At 40.4% G+C, this 18290-nt stretch overlaps 1 protein-coding gene across 2 annotated transcripts; it reads left to right on the top strand.

Annotated features, from left to right (window-relative positions):
* The first annotated feature begins 510 nt into the window (after nucleotides 1–510).
* Nucleotides 511–17942, top strand: TTC5 (tetratricopeptide repeat domain 5). Of its 2 annotated transcripts, XM_070626303.1 has the most exons (11): nucleotides 511–617; nucleotides 3593–3799; nucleotides 3911–4043; nucleotides 4993–5204; nucleotides 5603–5753; nucleotides 6851–6942; nucleotides 8488–8544; nucleotides 9083–9229; nucleotides 9405–9619; nucleotides 13148–13292; nucleotides 15962–17942. In XM_070626303.1, the coding sequence occupies exons 3-11, from the start codon at nucleotides 4007–4009 to the stop codon at nucleotides 16079–16081; spliced, it is 1176 nt and encodes a 391-aa protein (XP_070482404.1). In that variant the 5' UTR covers nucleotides 511–617; nucleotides 3593–3799; nucleotides 3911–4006; the 3' UTR covers nucleotides 16082–17942. The 2 variants fall into 2 exon arrangements, with proteins under 2 accessions (XP_070482404.1, XP_008531390.2); XM_008533168.2 differs by lacking the exon at nucleotides 3593–3799.
* Nucleotides 17943–18290: the final 348 nt, after the last annotated feature.

Here is an 18290-nt window from a genome sequence, read left to right as displayed (position 1 = left end):
TTCTGTATATAGCCTATCAATATATAAGCATTATTAGCGTACTAATATACCATTATTGTATTAATGATGGCTTCCATGATACCATCCCAAGTGTAGTCGATTTGTTTGGATAGTATGTTCAAAATGATAAAATTCCTCATATATAGAAAATTACTGTAAAGTTTGGAAAATACTTACCATTGTACTACGTTCCCTTCAAAATTTTAAACTTCTAACACAGGCATGTACTGTCTTAACCTGTCTTTTTAGGGGTATTATAATCTTGGTATAAATAAGTAGGAATATATGAAACAAAAATATACACGCAATTAAGCTGAGAACATTTTTTTTTTCCAGGATTTGGGAAAGAAACAAGTTTCCTAATTCAAAAGTGCTTATAGAGCATCTCCTTTGAGCTACTGGCTTTGGGATAAGCTGTTTCGGAGGGACGTCCTTCAAAAACAGCTCCTGTCTCAGGAGCATGTAAGCCTCCAGCGCCCTAGATGTCGCTGTGACTCTGTGAAGGGGCGAGTATGAGTCTCTGTGGTTATAAAGTTGGGGGCGGAGTAGCGGAGAGTGGTTGGGAAATGATGGCTGATGAAGAGGAAGAAGTTGAGCAGATCTTACAGAAATTGCAGGTGGGGCCATAGATTAAAATTTTCATGTGCTTTTGTTGCTCGGGAAGAAGCAGGGAGCCCAGTTTGTGCAGTACCTTCGAATTCCTTGGCACGTACACGACGCTGCATATGTCGGTGCCGTTGCTATAACAACTCCCAAGGGTGCAGCCGCAGCCGGTGAGGTTAGCCTGCTGGGCCGAGAGGAGGCCAGGGGAGGGGCGCAGCCGGTGTATTGGGACCTCCGGCTGCTGACCTGACTGCACTTAATTTCAGTCCTGTATTGAAGTGGATTTGTTGCTCCTAACTTTATACCTGCCCATTGTTAGCAAGTTTTTTTCTCGATTCACCCGTAACAGATAGCATACACATCTGTATGGTAGATCTGCAGGAGCTATTATCACATGTTCTCTTGATACACCTTTCTGCTTTGAAAATGGCAGCAGTCACAGTAGTGGCTTTGCACCGCGTGTGTCCTGGTTTTTCCCTGTAGGACTTATCAGTTTTGATTTTTTTGCACCCTTCTGCAATTCCAGTTTGGGGTCTGATACAGAGAGGCTAACTAGTTGTTTGGCTCTTTACCTTTCTTTTAATAACCCACGATATTCCTTAAACCTCAGAAACTCAGTTCTTTGTGTTCTAAGACAGCCTGGAATTTAAACATTTAGACCTGTGACAGGCTTGTAACTTGCTTAAAGCCTTCTTAATGCAAAAGTTTAAACATTGATGAGATTTCTTTGTTTCTTGAGCAGATTAAAATAATGACACATTTTTGAGCGTGAGCTTTATTTCACTTCCAGTTGACTTGGATTAAATTAGTTTTATTCCTGAGTGTGACTGGCTGCAATCAGAGATTTTCAGTCCTGGCTCCATATTGAAAACATTGTGTTTGTGTATCTACGTTTGTATATGTATTGCAAAAAATCCGAAAAGGCATACTAAACAGTGGTTATCCCTGAGGTTGTTTGGGCGTGATTATGAAGAATTTTTTACTGTGTACTTTTTACATGTACCTATTTGAATTTTAACAACTATTTATATATATTGATTTTGCCATGAAAAAAAGTTATTAAAAATGTTCACTCCAGCAAATCAAAACCATACAAATTTCTTGCATGTTTGCTTTAATAACCGAAAGTAAACAAACAATAAGATCCTCTCTAAAATTCCTAATTTGTGTCCATGCTGATTGTAGGGCAAAAGGAAATGGGTTGTAATTTTTGCTGAGAACTGTCTTTTCCTGAGCTCATTTGTGGTAAATGCACTGAGCATCCAGGTAGAGGGTGCTTGGGGTATCTTGCGGTGGGTGGGAAAGGTGCAGGAGTGGAATGCGGGAATGGAGTAGAGGAGACGAAAAGGATAGTGATACTGCTATCTATGGGAATCGTGGTAGGCTTTGATTTCATTGTTATAGACGTTTTAGGGTAGAAGGAATGTATAAAAGGATATTTCTCAAAGTGTGTTTCACAGGCCATTTTCATTATAATTGTCTAGGGTGCTTGTTAAAATGCAGAATTTTGAGTTCTGCTAAAACTGCTAAAATCAGAACCTCTTCAGGCTGGGTCCTAGAAATAATACACACAATAAAAGTTGAAAAGCACTGCTGCAGAGGGTGCTAGTCCATTTTCTTTGTTCTGGGTAGGATTTTAAATTAAGTATAGCGTATAAGTGTTTGTTAGCGACAGGGATGACTGATTAATTCATTCAATCGACATATTTAATGAGAGCCTATCATGTCCCTAACCCTGTTGTAGTGCTCAGGTGTACCTCTAAACAAAACAGATTAAGTCCTTCCCATCACGGAGCTTACATTTCAGTGATGGAGAAAGACAACGTAGACAGTTAATGAATAGGCCATGTAATTTCAAATGATAAGTACTATGAAGAAAAACAAGTGTGATTTAACAGTGGGCAGAGGAAGAAGGGGTTACTTTAGTCTGTGTAGTCAGGAAAAGCCTCTCTGAGAAGTTGATATTTGAGCTGAGATCTAAATGATGATGAGGAATGAGCCATGCACAGATCTGGGGCAAGAGTGTCCAGGCAGAGGGAACAGCATGTATAAAGACCCCAAGGTGGGATTGAGCTTGGTGGATTTGAGGAAGTGAATGAAAGCCAGTGTGGCTTGAGTATGGTAGGAGGGGGAGTGATAAGAAGTGAAGTTTGTGGCGGAGTGAGTAGTGGGAGGTCAGATCATACAGTCTTCTCTAGAGGCCATGTGAGGAGGTAGATTTTATTCTATCTCTAGTGGGAAACTATCTGAGGGTAGTCATAGTGGGATGGAGGCAGGTAGGTGGATTTAGGATGTGCTGTGGGGGTAGTTAAGACATGTTGGAATTATATTATATATTTCTGCTGCTCTTAGGTTTCAGGAAAGAATAGATAATGGAAAAGCTTTGTCTGGTGTTACAGGAAGATTCAGAGATAGAGGGAGTTTTTTTGTTTCCTTTTTCTCCCCAAAGCCCACCAGTACATAGTTGTATATATTTAGTTGTGGATCCTTCCAGTTGTGGCATGTGGGACGCTGCCTCAGCATGGCCTGATGAGCAGTGCCATGTCCACGCCCAGGATCCCAACCGGTGAAACCCTGGGCCTCCGAAGCGGAGCGGGCGAACTTAACCACTCGGCCACGGGGCCGGCCCGAGATAGAGGGATTTAAAAGAGGAAGGAGAACATTTATTTGGAAAGAATGCAAGAGAGCCAGAGGTGACTTGACAAAAGCAAAACAAAAAACACAAAACACAAGTATTTGAAGAGACAAAATCCTGCCATAATACCAAAGTTAGCAAGCTTAAATTGGTCTGTTTGTCATGGAAAACAGTGACTCCCACATGTTTATCATATTCATAAAGGTCATGTGTTTTCAGATACCAGCATAGGAAAAATTGGGGATAAGATCCTTTTTGTTAGCAACTTCAGTTTTAAGGGTAAATTTCAAAGTTTTATACTTTGAGGACCAGTACTAGATAGGATTATTTTAATAACTTTCGTTTTATCTCAAGTTGCAAAGTGTTTCCCCCTCCTGACTCTGGTATGTGAAGTGCTTAGTCATATTGGAAGCCCTATTGGGGCTGGGAGAGAGAACTATCATCATGCTGCAGAGACTGGCATGGGACAACGTGAGAGTGGGCCTGGGACACTGGCTACTTTCCCTCAGGATCTGTGGCATTTTGAGAGACCTGTCCACCTGCTTCTTGTTTCATTCCTAGGTGAGATAGAGGATCAGTATTTCTAGGCCAAGAGCTGGTATGGCTAGCCAGCCTCAAATTTCCTTGTTGGGTGTTCTCTCCACTTAATGGTAACATTCTTCCACTTCCTAGGAACTGGTAGATCAGCTCTATTCATTTCGAGACTGCTATTTTGAGACTCATAGTGTTGAGGATGCTGAGAGGAAGCAAGAGGATGTGCGGGAGGAGATGGAGAAGACCCTGCAGCAGATGGAGGAAGTAGTGGGTATGAGTCCCAAACAACATGCAACCCCCTGCCCTTCGCTGAAATGTGGTAGAGTTTTGCTCCCTCTCTCTGTAGTCTCTTTGGTATCCTTTTTGTGGCTGCTACAGGATGGTACAACAGAGTATTTCTTCTAAGGGCCCCTGTGCAGGATGGCAACCTTTCCTTCCTCTAAACTACTTTTCCTAAAGTTTGATTGTAGCAAATGCCATGAAATAAAAGAGTGTACTTGTTGCTTGAACTATTGCAGTAATCTTCTTAACTGACCTTTCTACCTCTAATTTCTTTTACTTCTAAATCAATTGTATGACAACCATGGAAATTATCTTTCTAAATCATTATTTCATGCATTTAATCTTATCCTTTTCTCTGCCTCTTTGCTCCAGTATCTTCAAAGATTCCTACTATTGACTGGTTGAAGTCTAAACCCCTTAACATGGTATTCAAGTCTCCATTGTATGACTCTTCTTTTTTTTATGCCCTTATCTCTCTCTGTTTACTTGCAGAGGAACTTTTTGTTTCATTTTAGCTGGACTATCCGTTCTCCCATGAACATGCCATATATATTTCTGCTTCTCTGTCCTTATTTACATCATTTTCATACCTGGAGGGTCTTGTCTTTTCCCATTTTCAGTTTTTAAAACCCATTCACTGGGTGCATGCCATATGCTCTTTTTCATTGTTGTTTTAACTTTTTATGTTCTGCTTTGTTCTCTCTACTAGATTGTAAGCCCCTCAAGGGTACAGTAATGCTTTCTTTGTTACCCCATACCTAACATAGTAATCTGCCTATGGTAGGCTTTCAATAAGTGGTTTGTTCATAAAGATTTTCCTCAACTATTTCATTCCTAGAGCTGGCGTGGGGTTATTCCTTGAGGCAAAGTACCCTGGTTTTATCTGTAAGACTGCCTGGGATTTTCCACTTTCCTTTATCTTTTCCCCTTCCTCCTAGGTTCTGTCCAGGGCAAAGCACAGATTCTAATGCTAACTGGGAAGGCACTGAATGTGACTCCTGACTATAGCCCTAAGGCTGAGGAGCTTCTGTCAAAGGCTGTGAAGCTGGAGCCCAACCTGGTGGAAGCCTGGAACCAGCTGGGTGAGGTGTACTGGAAGAAGGGGGATGTTGCAGCTGCCCACACCTGCTTCTCAGGAGCCCTCACCCATGTGAGCTGCCCACTATCCCTCAGAAAACAGAGATGGGAAGGATGGGATTCCTTTAGTTCTGTGAGTTTCCCTAGGATATGAATATCAGAGTAGAACTGTAATGGAACTAGGAGAACAGAATCAGAAGGGAGGAAGGATGAGAGGAGCAGACCTGGGTGAGGAAAACAGGGACAGGCACTGAGAAAGGAAGAAGATGATGGGATCAGGTTCAGGGGTAGATGAGAAGTGAAGAAGAGTTCGCAACCAAGTTGATCTTTGCAGATGGGGGTCTAAGATAGAGACAGCAGTAAGAATTAAGATGAAAAATTAGATTTAGAAGAAGATTGAGATTCAATTGACCTGAAAAGGGGAAATAGAATCAAGAAGGTTGAGTATACATATGTTTTCTCCATTTGCAGTGTAAGAACAAAGTCTCCCTTCAAAACCTGTCAATGGTGCTTCGCCAGCTGCGGACTGATGCTGGAGATGAGCATTCTCGCCATGTCATGGACAGTGTCCGACAGGCTAAGTTGGCTGTGCAGATGGATATCCATGATGGCCGCTCCTGGTGTGAGTGCTCTCAAAAGATCTGCAACAAGTTTCTTTTAGAATAGTGGTTCTCAACCATGGCTACACACCAGAATCATCTGGAGCCCATTCTGTTGAGTCTGAGTCTAAGTGTGAAGCCAAAGCATCTTTGTTTTGAAGAGCCTGAAAGGTGTTTTGATGAGCAACTGTTCTAGGAACTGTTGGATCTTTTCATCTAAGAGAGGAGGCTTATGTTTCCACAGAAGCAAGGCAGGGCTTTTGTGTAGTCTGTTCAAGTTTCTCCTTTGGGTCCATGTTTGCCTCTTCCTCCCATTGGAATTTGAAGTATACTAAATATAGTGTCATCACTGGTTTGTGTGAAATGTAGGGCCTTTCAAATTGGCTTTGAGGGTCATCACAATAGTTATATCTTGAACTTGGGCTCTGAGATGGTCCACTGTTGTGTTTCTCAGTTTTTTTCACCTGCTTTAGGTGGGAGAGAATGGCTCGAGTGGGCTGGAACTGAGTATTTCCTTTCTCTCATGTGGAGGGCTGGAGCCAGCTGGAGTTAGTTATTTCCCTTCCTCAGGTCACTTAGGCTCTGATAATAACCCAGCAGGTTAGGCTCTTGGTTAACTAGTTTCTTCTGAGATTTCTTCTTCTGGAGAACAGAGTGCTCTAGCATGTTTCAAAATTGTTCCTTTTCTCCCTGCCCCTGCTGGAAGTACAAGGGGATTTTTCTCCCATATTTTCTGTGGAAATCTGGTTCAACTCCTGGAGGTAAATCTCACAGTACTTGGGGGGGGCCTGTAGGACTTGGACCCCTGAAGTTTTTAACTCCCAGACCTGTCTACTCTGAGCCTCCAGCAATTTGTCAATTTTAGTTCGGGTTTTCCTACTCCACTGCTGTTTCCTGTGGCAGCTGGTGAGTTTCTGCTCTGGTAAGCCATAACTCCCTGTATTCACCTTTTTTCTCTCTGATTTTAGGGGCAGCAGTTTGTCCTGTGTTGTCCTCTTTCTTACAGATCCAAGAAGAGTTCTGGATTTCTCAGTCTGTTCAGCTTTTTACTTGTTAGGATGGAGTGGTGACTTCCAAGCTCCTTACGTTTGAAATCAGAAACCCTGTGTTTCTCTTTCAGATATTCTGGGGAATGCATACCTTTCTCTTTACTTCAATACTGGCCAGAACCCTAAGATCTCCCAGCAAGCCCTCAGTGCCTATGCCCAAGCAGTAAGTATTTATGGTCACCCAGGCCAGATGAACAGAGGTGGCAACAGAAGCAACAGTGTTGTTCAGTCTTCCTTGTAGCTCTTTAGCAAGCAGCATGGGCAGTGTTTGGTGGCATCCAATGTCCGCAGAGGTGACTTATTTCATCTTATAACTTGAGTATTAGCAGCCACTTGCTGTGGCGCTTCAGTGCTAGATATCTCCTTGAGCTGTCTAGATTTGTTATAGTTATGTATAACCAAATCACAGAACCCCTCCCAACATGTTCATCCTTTTTAATGGGAAGTCTATATTAAAATAATACTTATTAATATGTACATTTTTAAAGAAAAATGAAAACTCTAATCCTAAGTATAAATTAAGTGCTGTCCCCAGATTAACTATTAGATAATATGGCTCTGGGTTTCCCACAGGCAAAAAAGTAGAAAACTGTGTAGCCCATTCTGCATCACTTCCTAGGGATTAATTCACTGGAGCTCATGCTTTGCTTAGGCTTTTAGACCATTGTTATGTTGATAGCCACTTGCACGGGGTTTCCTTCAGGCTTTAGGTGCCTGGTTACTTGTTCTTAGAAGGTTCACGTTGGCCTTCTGAGCACTTTTTATTTAGGCCTCATATTCACCTTTGTTTTGCGTTTTTGCTTGTCTTTACATAGAAAGTTGCTTTTTACCGTTACTTATTTTGCTCTGTGTGGCAGAATAAAGAACACAGCTACTTTATATTCATGTTTGCAGTTCAGGTACTGTCCTTTGTTCAGTCAGGGAACTTTTAGGCAGAGGAATTATATTTTACTCTACTTTGTTAACTTGGTGAATGTTTACATTTAAAGAATAATATGGTGTACTTTAAAATTTTGTATTTGGCTTCTGCTAAATAGTTGCTTTTAACTCTTAATTTCTTCACCCAGACATGCATTTTTAAACATGTTCGAACCAACCATTTAAACCATTTTGATTCATGTTGTTCATGCTGTTGCAGGGTGTCAGGCAATGAATAGAATAAAAAGCATAAGATGAACATAGCCATGAACAAAGCCAGTAGTTTTTTCACAGCACATTTGTCTGCACTGTCATGTGGTTTCTGGCCATTCGTTTAAATTAGAGAATCAAAATTAGACTTTTAATGTGTGTTTGAAGGGGGCTTGGGTGATTCTGTCTGTGTCTGGAGGGGAACTCATGGGCAGAGAAAATGCATTAAATCAACATCATTTCTTTCCTAGGTTTTTCTCATTTATATTATCGTCTCACTCTTGAAAAAATTTTTTTTATCAGAATGCTTTCACATATTTCTTCTATCTTTATACTAACGCATGGATAAATTATCATATTTTAAGGTTTCACAGACATACAAAAACCCTACATCCTTGACGTTTCAGGGACTGAGTAAAATACCACAAAAACAGTTACTGTCTAACAGTGTGGGTAGAGGTAATGTTTTGACAAGGAAGAGACAGGAAGTTTTCCAGGGAAAGGAGATCTAGGACTGGTGGGTGTGGCTGTCCTTAAGACTGACACAAGGTCCACTGATGATCTTTTTGTCCCACTGTAGGAGAAGGTTGACAGGACAGCTTCCAGCAATCCTGATCTTCATCTGAACAGGGCAACGGTGAGAACTGTGGGCTGGTGGTCATTTGAAAGTCATATAAATAAGACATCTAGGTCTTAGCTTGTGAGGATAACTGACCTAGGGACAAGGTTGGGTACAGACTGTCAGAGGAAAGCCAAATTATTTCTAGGCTAGCTCAGTTAGACTTCAGAATCTGGCGGAGTCACTGGAAGGAAAGGAGAAGGGGCTGAGGAGGTGGGAGAGTGCATACAGGATTCAGGGGACAGTTTAGAAGGCTTTTCTGAAATCTTCATTATAAATATAAAAATAGGATGACCCACATGTGCGATTTCACTGTTTTAGAGTTTGGAAGTTAACTTTGAAGTGATTCCCTCTTTGGGGTTGTGATCACCTTAGCCAGGAGAAGAATGTAGGTGTTATCATCTCCTCAGGTTGTTCATTGTAGAACAGGAAAACTAATGAGAAGGAAAACAGTTTATTTCTCTAGATTCCTAGCCCATTGTGCCATTACTCCCCCCTGCCATAGTTTGTGCTAAATAAACTTATAATTGGGAGGTTTGGGTTACTTCTTGTGCAGTTACATAAATATGAAGAGAATTACGGGGAGGCCCTGGAGGGCTTCTCTCGGGCTGCAGCGCTGGATCCTGCTTGGCCAGAGCCTCAGCAACGAGAGCAGCAGCTCCTGGAATTCCTGAATAGATTAACCAGCCTCCTTGAGAGCAAGGTAAAGATGTCTAAAGGCTGAATCCTACCTTTTTATTGTGTTGTGAGTCAATAAAATAATAAAATATGCTGTGGTAGTAGTGACCGTATAGAAGTGGGTGGTGGGAGGGAAGGAGTAGACTCTCAAGGAGAGTGACCAGTTTCCAGCTTCTTATCTATTTTCCCTTCCTTTGCAGGGAAAGGTGAAGACCAAAAAGTTGCAGAGCATGCTGGGAAGCCTGCGCCCAGCCCATCTAGGCCCTTGTGGTGTTGGGCGCTATCAGTCAGCCTCTGGGCAGAAGGTGTCCCTGGAGCTCAAGCCTCTGAGTGCGCTGCAGCCTGGTGTGAACAGCGGTGCTGTGGTCCTGGGAAAGGTGGTGTTCAGCCTGACCACAGAGGAGAAAGTCCCCTTGTGAGTTTGTCTTGCCTTTCCTCTTTTTCATCCTTTTGAACTAATTGGTCTCGCTTCCTAGCCTTTTTCTGACATTGAGGACATTGTTGGTGGTCACAGATTTGTAAGTTCTGCTTCCCTTCTGTGACTGAATGTCCTGTGAGCAGGTATTATTAGGTGATGTCTGACAGTCTCTCTGTAGATTCTGTCACTACCCGTTTTTTTCCTGAGCTTGCCACTCTGTAGATTCCTGTATTGCCATAAGGGTTAACTTTTTTTAAAAAATTAATTTTTTTATTGCAGTAAAATTTGTTTATAATATTATATAAATTTCAGGTGTTCATCATTCTGTTTTGATTCCTGTGTAGATTACATCATGTTCACCACCCGAAGTCTAATTACAATCCATCACCACACATATGTGCCTAGTCACCCCTTTCACCCTCTTGCCTCCCTCCTTCCCCTCTGGTAGCCACTAGTCCAATCTCTGCCTCTGTGTGGTTGTTTGTTGCTGTTTTTATCTTCTACTTATGAGTGAGATCATATGGTATTTGACTTTCTCCCTCTGACTTATTTTGCTTAGCATAACACCCTCAAGGTTGATGCTTGTTGTCACAAATGGCCAGATTTCATCGTTTCTTATGGCCGAGTAGTATTCCATTGTGTGTATATGACAGCTACATTTTTTATAAGACAGATGGAAACCTTGAAATTTTCCTACCTCTTTGTGTTTTTATGATTACAGAAGTTGAAGGAGGAAGAATTCTCAGTCCTGTTTGGACTTAGGTATGCCTAGGCAGTTCTGGAAGGTGAGCTTTGAGTGAGAATTTAAGGCCTGGTGGGGAGATTGTCTCAAATGTTATTTTATTTACTGAGCATCTGCTATACATGTCATAGGGAGTAAAAAAAAAAAGAAATGTGAAGGACCCAAGTGAAGGATGCTTATAGTCTAGTAGAGGAAATGAGTTAAGAATATTCATTTAGAAAATTTCTATCTCTTGAAAAATTAGAGTTTAGTGCCATCACTCCTTCGCTCACTTCCTAATCCCTGAGTGACTGCCTTCCTTTTTCTGTTTTCTACTGAAATTGTTTTTTCTAGGATCACCAGTGTCTAATCCAGTGGCTTCCGCTACCTGACTCCATAACATTCTGACCTATCTCCTACTATTTCGTTTCATATCCCTTCTGCTCCATCCAAACTGAAATGCTCACAATTCCCATTGTGTGCCTAAGCTTTCTCCGTGGCATTTTGTAGAGGTATATGTACTTATGAGTTGAAGAGCAAGAAGATAGTTGAGAAAAGTTTAGTTAACTGGAGCAGACCCTAGAGCTAAGAGAAGTGAGAAAGAGACACAAAGGTAGGTTTTGGGGGCCTTGAGACCAAATAAGTATTTTGCCACTCCTTGGTTTCTCTTTTTCTTAACTTCTAAATGTTAAGTTATGGGAGGACTGTGTTTTTGTTCTTTTCCTCTTTTATCTCTATACCAGGATGGCAAATAAGTGCCAGCTTTGATCACGTGGCAGTGGCTGCCTGACTTACTGTGTAGAAGGATTCCGAGGCTTTGACTGGATTCACCAGGAGAATGCTGTGTTTGATGTAGTGTTTGCTGTGAATTCTGGTGTGCCGGCTGATGGCATGAGCCCCGATTCTTCACCATCTCATTTATAGATCATCTTGTTTGATGATGTATAAATTCAAGGCTTTCTTCTATGCTCGCAGGTGTATCTCCAGCCCAGGCCTCATTTCTAAGTTTTGGATTCTATATCCAACTGCCTCTGGGCTCCTGTCAGAAATCTCTAACTCACTGTGTTCAAAGTTGCTTACCTCATCTCTCTTTCTCAACCTGCTTCTCCTCCCTGAATTCCTTGTCAGTCAGTGGTACCACCTCTAGTCAGTCAGTTAATTTAGACTTCTAGAAGTTTTCTAGACTTCTCTCTTCTCTTGCATTGAGGCAATCATCAAGTCCAATGGATTTGCCTTTTTGTCCCTACTTCTCTGTCTCTACTAACTTAATTCAGCTGCATATCACTTCTCTAGACAGGTCTCCCGACTCCCTGCTTTTCCTTCAGTGTTCCACAGTGCAGAGAAATATTTCCCAGATGCAAATCTGACCATTGCCGTTTCTTATTTAAGATCCTTTACTGATACTGTGGAACTTTTAGGATAGTTGGAACTCCTTAGCTTAGCATACAACGCCTTTCATGATTTGCTCCCTGCCTACTTCTTTCCATGATCTTCTGTCCCTTTCCCGCTTTTGCCTTTTGTTCCAACCATGGGATTATTTCGTACGTTTCAGAACAGCTATTTTCATGCCTCTGTGCCTTTACACAGTTACTGTGCCTGGATAATGCTTTTGCTGCTTCTTGATATAGATGACATTTTTTCCCCCAACATTGTATTATAGAACTTTTCAAACATACAGCAAAATTGAAAGAATTTTACAGTGAACATCTGTGTACTCAGCCACCTATATTCTACTATTAATATTTTACTGTACTTAGTTTTTCCCATATCTCTCTATTGTCATATTCATCCACTGACCCATCTTATTTTTGGTGTGTTTCAAAGTAAATTGCAGACATCAGTATCCTTTCTTCTGAATACTTCACTATGCAATTATTAACTAGAGTTCAGTATTTGTTTGCAATTTTCTTCTTTTTTTGTAAAATTTCCATACAGTGAAATGTACAAATCTTAGTATACATTTGTTAAGTTTTGACAAATGCATACACCTATGTAACCCAAATGCCTATTAAGATAGAGAACATTACCAATACCCCAGGAAGTTCTCTCATGTTCCTTCCCAGTCAATCCCTGTTCCTGTCCTCCCGGAGGTTTTTTATTTCCAGTGAAGATTTGTTTTCCTGTTTTAACCCAGCTAATTTTTCATTCTTTAAGATTCAGTTTGAGAGTCTCTTCAAGGAAACCTTCCCAGCTTTTCAGTTTTGATTTAGACATTTCTCCTCTGGGTTCCTACAGCCCAGCCTTTGACATCACTGAATTCAGCACAAGGGAAAAGTTATTCTAGCACCTAACACAGTTGTGCTGTAAGTGATGGTTAATTGTCTGACACCTGCCAGACTATAAGCTCACTCATAGCTGGATTGGTGTCTTACTGCTAAGCATGATGCCTGACACATAATAAGTATCCAGTGAAGGTTTGTGGAATTAAATTTAATTGATAGTGATGGTTAGAGAGTTTGATGAAAGTTGTGATAGTTAAATTGTTAGACCAGGAACAATGTTTGAGCTACAACATTTTGAGCTAGTTTATTATTAATATTTGTTGAATGGCCTCGGTGTGCATATGTCCCAAGTTCTTGGCAAAGTGACAGATTGATGAGTTGTGTGTATGTTCTCTAAAAGATACTATTATATATCTAAGACAAATGAAGGACTCAGACATACATAGTAGATGATAGTACCTGTCTTGGGTTTTCTAAATAAGTAACTGAGAAAGCACGTGTTTCTTTTGCTCATATTTTAAAACCACTGTTTCTGTTCTTTTTCCCTTTCTTCCCATCTCTTAATCCATCCTAACTTGGCAGTACCTTTGGCCTAGTAGATTCAGATGGACCTTGCTATGCAGTGATGGTGTATAATATGGTGCAGAGTTGGGGAGTGCTCATTGGGGACTCTGTAGCCATCCCTGAGCCCAACCTTCGGCTTCACCAAATTCAGCACAAAGGAAAGGTGAGTGATGGCTAGGATTCTTTCCCGGCTCATAGGCTCTGAAAGTGGGACCAAGTTTATCTCTTTAAAAAAAGTGTGTAAAGTAATGCTTGTATGTATGTGTGTGTGATATCATATATATATACACATACACGTGTATGTCATTTTTTGCTAAAAATGGGAACTATTGGTAAACAAAAAGAATTAAAAAAATGGACTGAACAAAGACGAGTACTGTGTAATATCACTTATACATGGAATCTAAAAATGCTAAACTCATGAAAACCCAGAGTAGAGTGGTGGTTACCACGGGGTGGGGGAACTGAAGAGATGTTGTTTAAGGATAACAAACTTGCAACCAGGAGATAGAAGTCCTGGAGATCTAATGCACGGCACGGGGATTTTAGACAGCAATGTGGTATTAAAAACTTCAGAGTTGCGAAGAGACTGCATCTTAATCGTTCCCGCCACAAAAGAGAAAGAATTTTGTGATGTGATAGAGATGTTGTTAGCTAATGCCACGGTGGTAATCATATTGCAATATATAAATGTATCAAATTAACACTTAGTCCGCCTTAAACTTACACAGTTACATGTCAATTATCTCAATAAAAATAAATTTAAAAAAATGGACTGAGGGGACCGGCCCAGTGGCGCAGCAGTTAAGTTTGCACGTTTCGCTTCTCGGTGGCCCGGGGTTCACTGATTTGGATCCCGGGTGTGGACATGGCACCGCTTGGCAAAAGCCATGCTGTGGTAGGCATCCCACATATAAAGTAGAGGAAGATGGGCATGGATGTTAGCTCAGGCCCAGTCTTCCTCATCAAAAAGAGGAGGATTGGCAGCAGTTAGCTCAGGGCCATCTTCCTTAAAAAAAAAAAAAAGAAAAAATGGACTGAAATATTGTCACTCAGATGTTATTACTGTTAACAGTTTGGTATGTATACCTCCAGTCTTTTACCTTTTCATAAATATATACACACACATTCATATGTATGTTTTTAATCACAAGTAGAATATTATATACAAATGTTTATGAACATTTCTTGTGTTTTTACATATTCTACAACATTGTTTTGAATTGACACATGGAGGTGGTGATAAAGATGAGGATGATAGTTAAAATTTCTTGAACTCTTTACTGACTGCTAGACGTTGTGCTAAGAGCTTTGCTGCCTGCACTGGCTCATTTAATCCTCACAAAAACTCTCTGAGAGTAGGTATTTAACCACTTTTTCACCAGTTAGACTGAAGGCAAGCAAACCATAGCCCATTGACCAAATCTGGCTCACTTGTCTGTTTTTGTGTGGCTTGTGAGCTAAGAAAGGTTTCTATAGTTTTAAAAGAAAAAAATTGAAAGAATAATAATAATTTGTGATACAGGAAAATTATAAGAAACTCAAATTTCAGTGTCCATCAGTAAATATTTCTGAAACAAAGCCACACTCATTTGTTTACTATTGTCTGTGGCTGCTCTTGCGTTACAGTGTCAGAGTTGAATAGTTCTGTGACAGAGATCATGTGACCCCCAAAGCCTAAAATATTTATTATTTGGCCCTTTTCAGAAAAAAATTTGCTGTCCCAGATCTAGATTATTTCCAATTTTTCCCTATTATAAAAATATCGTAGTAAATATTTTTGTATCTGCCCTTATCCATAATTATTTCCCTAGAAGAATTTCTAAAGTAGAATCCTGGCTCCTAAGGGTCTGCAGAATTCTAAGACTTTTGATACATATGCCAAATTATTTTTGGGGCGGTTGTACCAGTTATTACCAACAGTGGATGTGAGTAATTCTTTCCCTGTAGTTTTCTTCTCAACTCTGTGTAGAAACCTTTGAAAAATTTTTTGCTGATTTTATATGAAAAATATAGCATGAATATTGTTTGGTTTTGGTTTCTTGATTATTGATGAGGTTGAACATTTTATCATGTTTATTGACTATTTGTATTCCTTTCATAAAGAGCCATTTTTTGGGGATTACTTGCCTATATTCCTGTTAAAATGTTTAAAAAAGAATGGTTTATTAGAACTCTTTAATTTACCTCTTTGCTTTGACTTAAAAGATCCTCCTTCATGCTCCAAGTGGAACAGTATTTTTTGGATGAAACTCTTTTAACAATGTATTTTACAACTTAAAGTATGTTTGAACTGATAAAGTGAGCTGATATCTTTTCTGTTATTAGGAGAATGTCTAAACCACACGTTCTTCATGTTGATGTAAAAGGAGAAGTAACTTTAATTTATGTTTGGCAGATTAATTTAGGGCCTTATAAACACCTGGACTAAGAGTTTCTCAGAATTTCCACTGGCTCTGGCTGAGTGCTATGTGTATCTGGTTATAATTGTCAACAAACATTGTGGTAAGGGCAGATTTTGTGGGAGCTGGTGGCACCCTTTTTTTAGGCAGTGCCAGGAGCTTGTCTTCTTTTGAATCAGAGAATTGTCCCATTCTTGTAGTGACACTACTAGCACTCTACCTGCTCCAGATTTTCCTTCTGAAGATTGAAAACTTTGGGAAGATTATATCCCCTTTGTTAGCTCAGCTTTGTTTAATGTGAGGTGGAGGTAAGGGGTGTAGATACTGACAGGGGAGAGAGGGGGAGAAAGTCACAGGTGGTGTATCCCTGTGCTGGAGTTTCTTCTATCTCAGGATCTATAATGAATCTCTGTATATTTGTCTTTTCTAGGACTATTCCTTTTCCAGTGTTCGTGTGGAGACACCCCTCCTGCTAGTGGTGAATGGGAAGCCTCAGGGCTCCAGCAGCCAGGCTGCTGCCACAGTGGCATCGCGGTCACAGTGTGAATGACCTTCCTTGACTTGCATGTTAAAGAGGCAGTGGAAGCGAGGAGATAAGCTCAGGGGCACCCAGCAGCCGGACCAGCCATATCCAGTGACTCAACCGGAATGGGGGGATGTTTAAGATGACAACCTTCCCTTCCTGTGCCCTGTAAGACACTTTGTGTCCATTCTTTCTCCTGTGCTGGTCCAGTACTCTCTGGGGCCACATAGTCCACTGGTGTATTTCTCCTGCCTCTTTTGTTGCTCTTCTGCGTTTTAGGTAAAGAGCATGGAATTGGGATCTTGCCATGGGACAGAGTCTCCAAGGTTCCTGTTCTTGCCTCCTTCCTGAGCCTCATGTGTATATATCATTTCAGTATTTATTGCTAAGGGAGGGGGCTTAATTTTTTTATGGCTTGGTTTTTGAGCAATTTTAATTTTATTTTTATTTTTGAAATTTACAACCTTCCCCTTCTTTGGGGCTGGATCAGAATTAAATTTGTTTGGAAGAAAATTACTGTGTACTTTGGCCTGCTTTATTCTTTCCAGGCTTGGATTCTTGCTTTTAGGATCACTTCAATCCATTAGAGTAATCCCTCCCGCTTTTTTTTCTTTATACAAAATAGTTTATTTCTCTCCCACTTAAAAGAATACTGGCAAAGGGCAGCCCAGGGCAGGAATGACAGCTCCGCAAGGTCGTTGGGAACCAGCTTCCTTCCATTTCCCCATTGTGTCGTCCCTAGGGGTGATCCTCATCATGCTCCAAGATGACATCAGTACTGTTCTAATAGTGTTACCAGGCTGAAAGACTAGAGCGAACTATATATTCAGTTTCTTTAGATTTTAATGGTACATTTTATAACAGTTTCTGTTAAAATCCTTGTGGAAAAATGGGACAGTGTGAGGGAAGATTAATGACCAACTGAGTGGTTTTAACCAGAGAGTACATTAATGGATACAGATTAATTTGGAAGACTTTTAGTCATATGGCTCAGGTTTTTGTCCTTGGTCCAGTCCTGTTCAACTCTTGATCAGTGACTTGAAAATCACTGATGATTTATTCGATTTATAAAGTGTGTAAGATGCAGAGGACCCTTCAGAGAATAGATGATAGACTAAGCATCTATCTAAAGATGTTATAAGGGCTGAATTTAAAATTTTGAAGTCCATTCTTTTGGTCCCAAAGGCCAACTTTCTGAGGTGTATCTTCAACATCATGTATGAAAAATTACTGGAAGTTTTAGTAGGCAAGATAAAGTCAGTATGAGTAACCACTGTGATAGAGTTGCAAAAAACACTCTTTTTAGACTGTACCAATGAATCTTGTAGCCAGAGAGAGATTTTAATACAGTGTCTTTAAGATCACATGTGGAGCCTTGTATCAAATTCTTGTGGTTGATTTTGAGGGCTACAGTCATGGAAAAGTGATCAGAAACTTGAGGGGGTGTAGAATATCTTGAGAAATGGTTGGAAGCAACTGGGGAAGTGGGGGGTGGGCAAAGTGTGTGCATTAGAGTCAGAGAGATGAGATCCAATAACTGTTCCCCTTTTACTCAAGTCCTGAGATAATTTGACATGTTCTGTGTTGGGTTAGGCAATAGAAAAATGGCCAGTAGCTGGTAGAAGCAGAACTTCAAAGATTTAATGATTAAATATATGTACAAATGAGTATGCAAAATGTGTATATACAGTTGAAAGAGTAAGTAGAATACTTTTGAAAATGTCCATCTGGCTTAAAAACTAGAATATCACTAGTATCTTAGAAGCCCTGTATGTCTCTCCATGATCTCATCTCATTTGTTTTCACAGCTGTATAATATCTCATTGTAAGATTATGGCACAATTTATTCATCCTACCATTAAAAGATACTTGTTTTTTGTTGTTGTTATCAAGGTAGTATATTATTAATATTCTGTACATGTCCTAATGTGTATGTGTAAGAGTTTCTTTTATAGCAATGGTTCTCAAAGAGTGGTCCCCAGACCAACAGCATCAGCATCACCTGGAACTTCTTAGAAATGCAAATTCTCAGGTCCCAACCCCTGAGTTAGAAATTCTGGGGAAGAGTCCAGCAATCTGTGTTTAACAGACTCTCCAGGTGATTCTGATGCACTCTAACATGCAAAAACCACTGTTTCAGAGTATTGGCACAAGAATGGAAATGCTGGGTCATAGAGTATACACATGCTCAACTTTTTTGAGAAATACCAAACGTTTCCAAAGTGGTCGTACCAAT

Source organism: Equus przewalskii, chromosome 1 (assembly GCF_037783145.1).
Source record: "Equus przewalskii isolate Varuska chromosome 1, EquPr2, whole genome shotgun sequence".
Lineage (NCBI taxonomy): Eukaryota > Metazoa > Chordata > Mammalia > Perissodactyla > Equidae > Equus > Equus przewalskii.
Note: the sequence above shows the minus strand (reverse complement) of the source record. Positions and strands in the feature narration are given on the sequence as shown.

What these genes read in the sequence shown, in the direction of transcription:
- TTC5 (XM_008533168.2), top strand. Translation starts at nt 513, where the DNA reads ATGAGTCTCTGTGGTTATAAAGTTGGGGGCGGAGTAGCGGAGAGTGGT. An exon ending in CCATGATGGCCGCTCCTGGT is followed by an intron (nt 5,754 to 6,850) that starts GTGAGTGCTCTC and finishes TTTCTCTTTCAG; the next exon opens with ATATTCTGGGGAATGCATAC. An exon ending in AAATTCAGCACAAAGGAAAG is followed by an intron (nt 13,293 to 15,961) that starts GTGAGTGATGGC and finishes TGTCTTTTCTAG; the next exon opens with GACTATTCCTTTTCCAGTGT.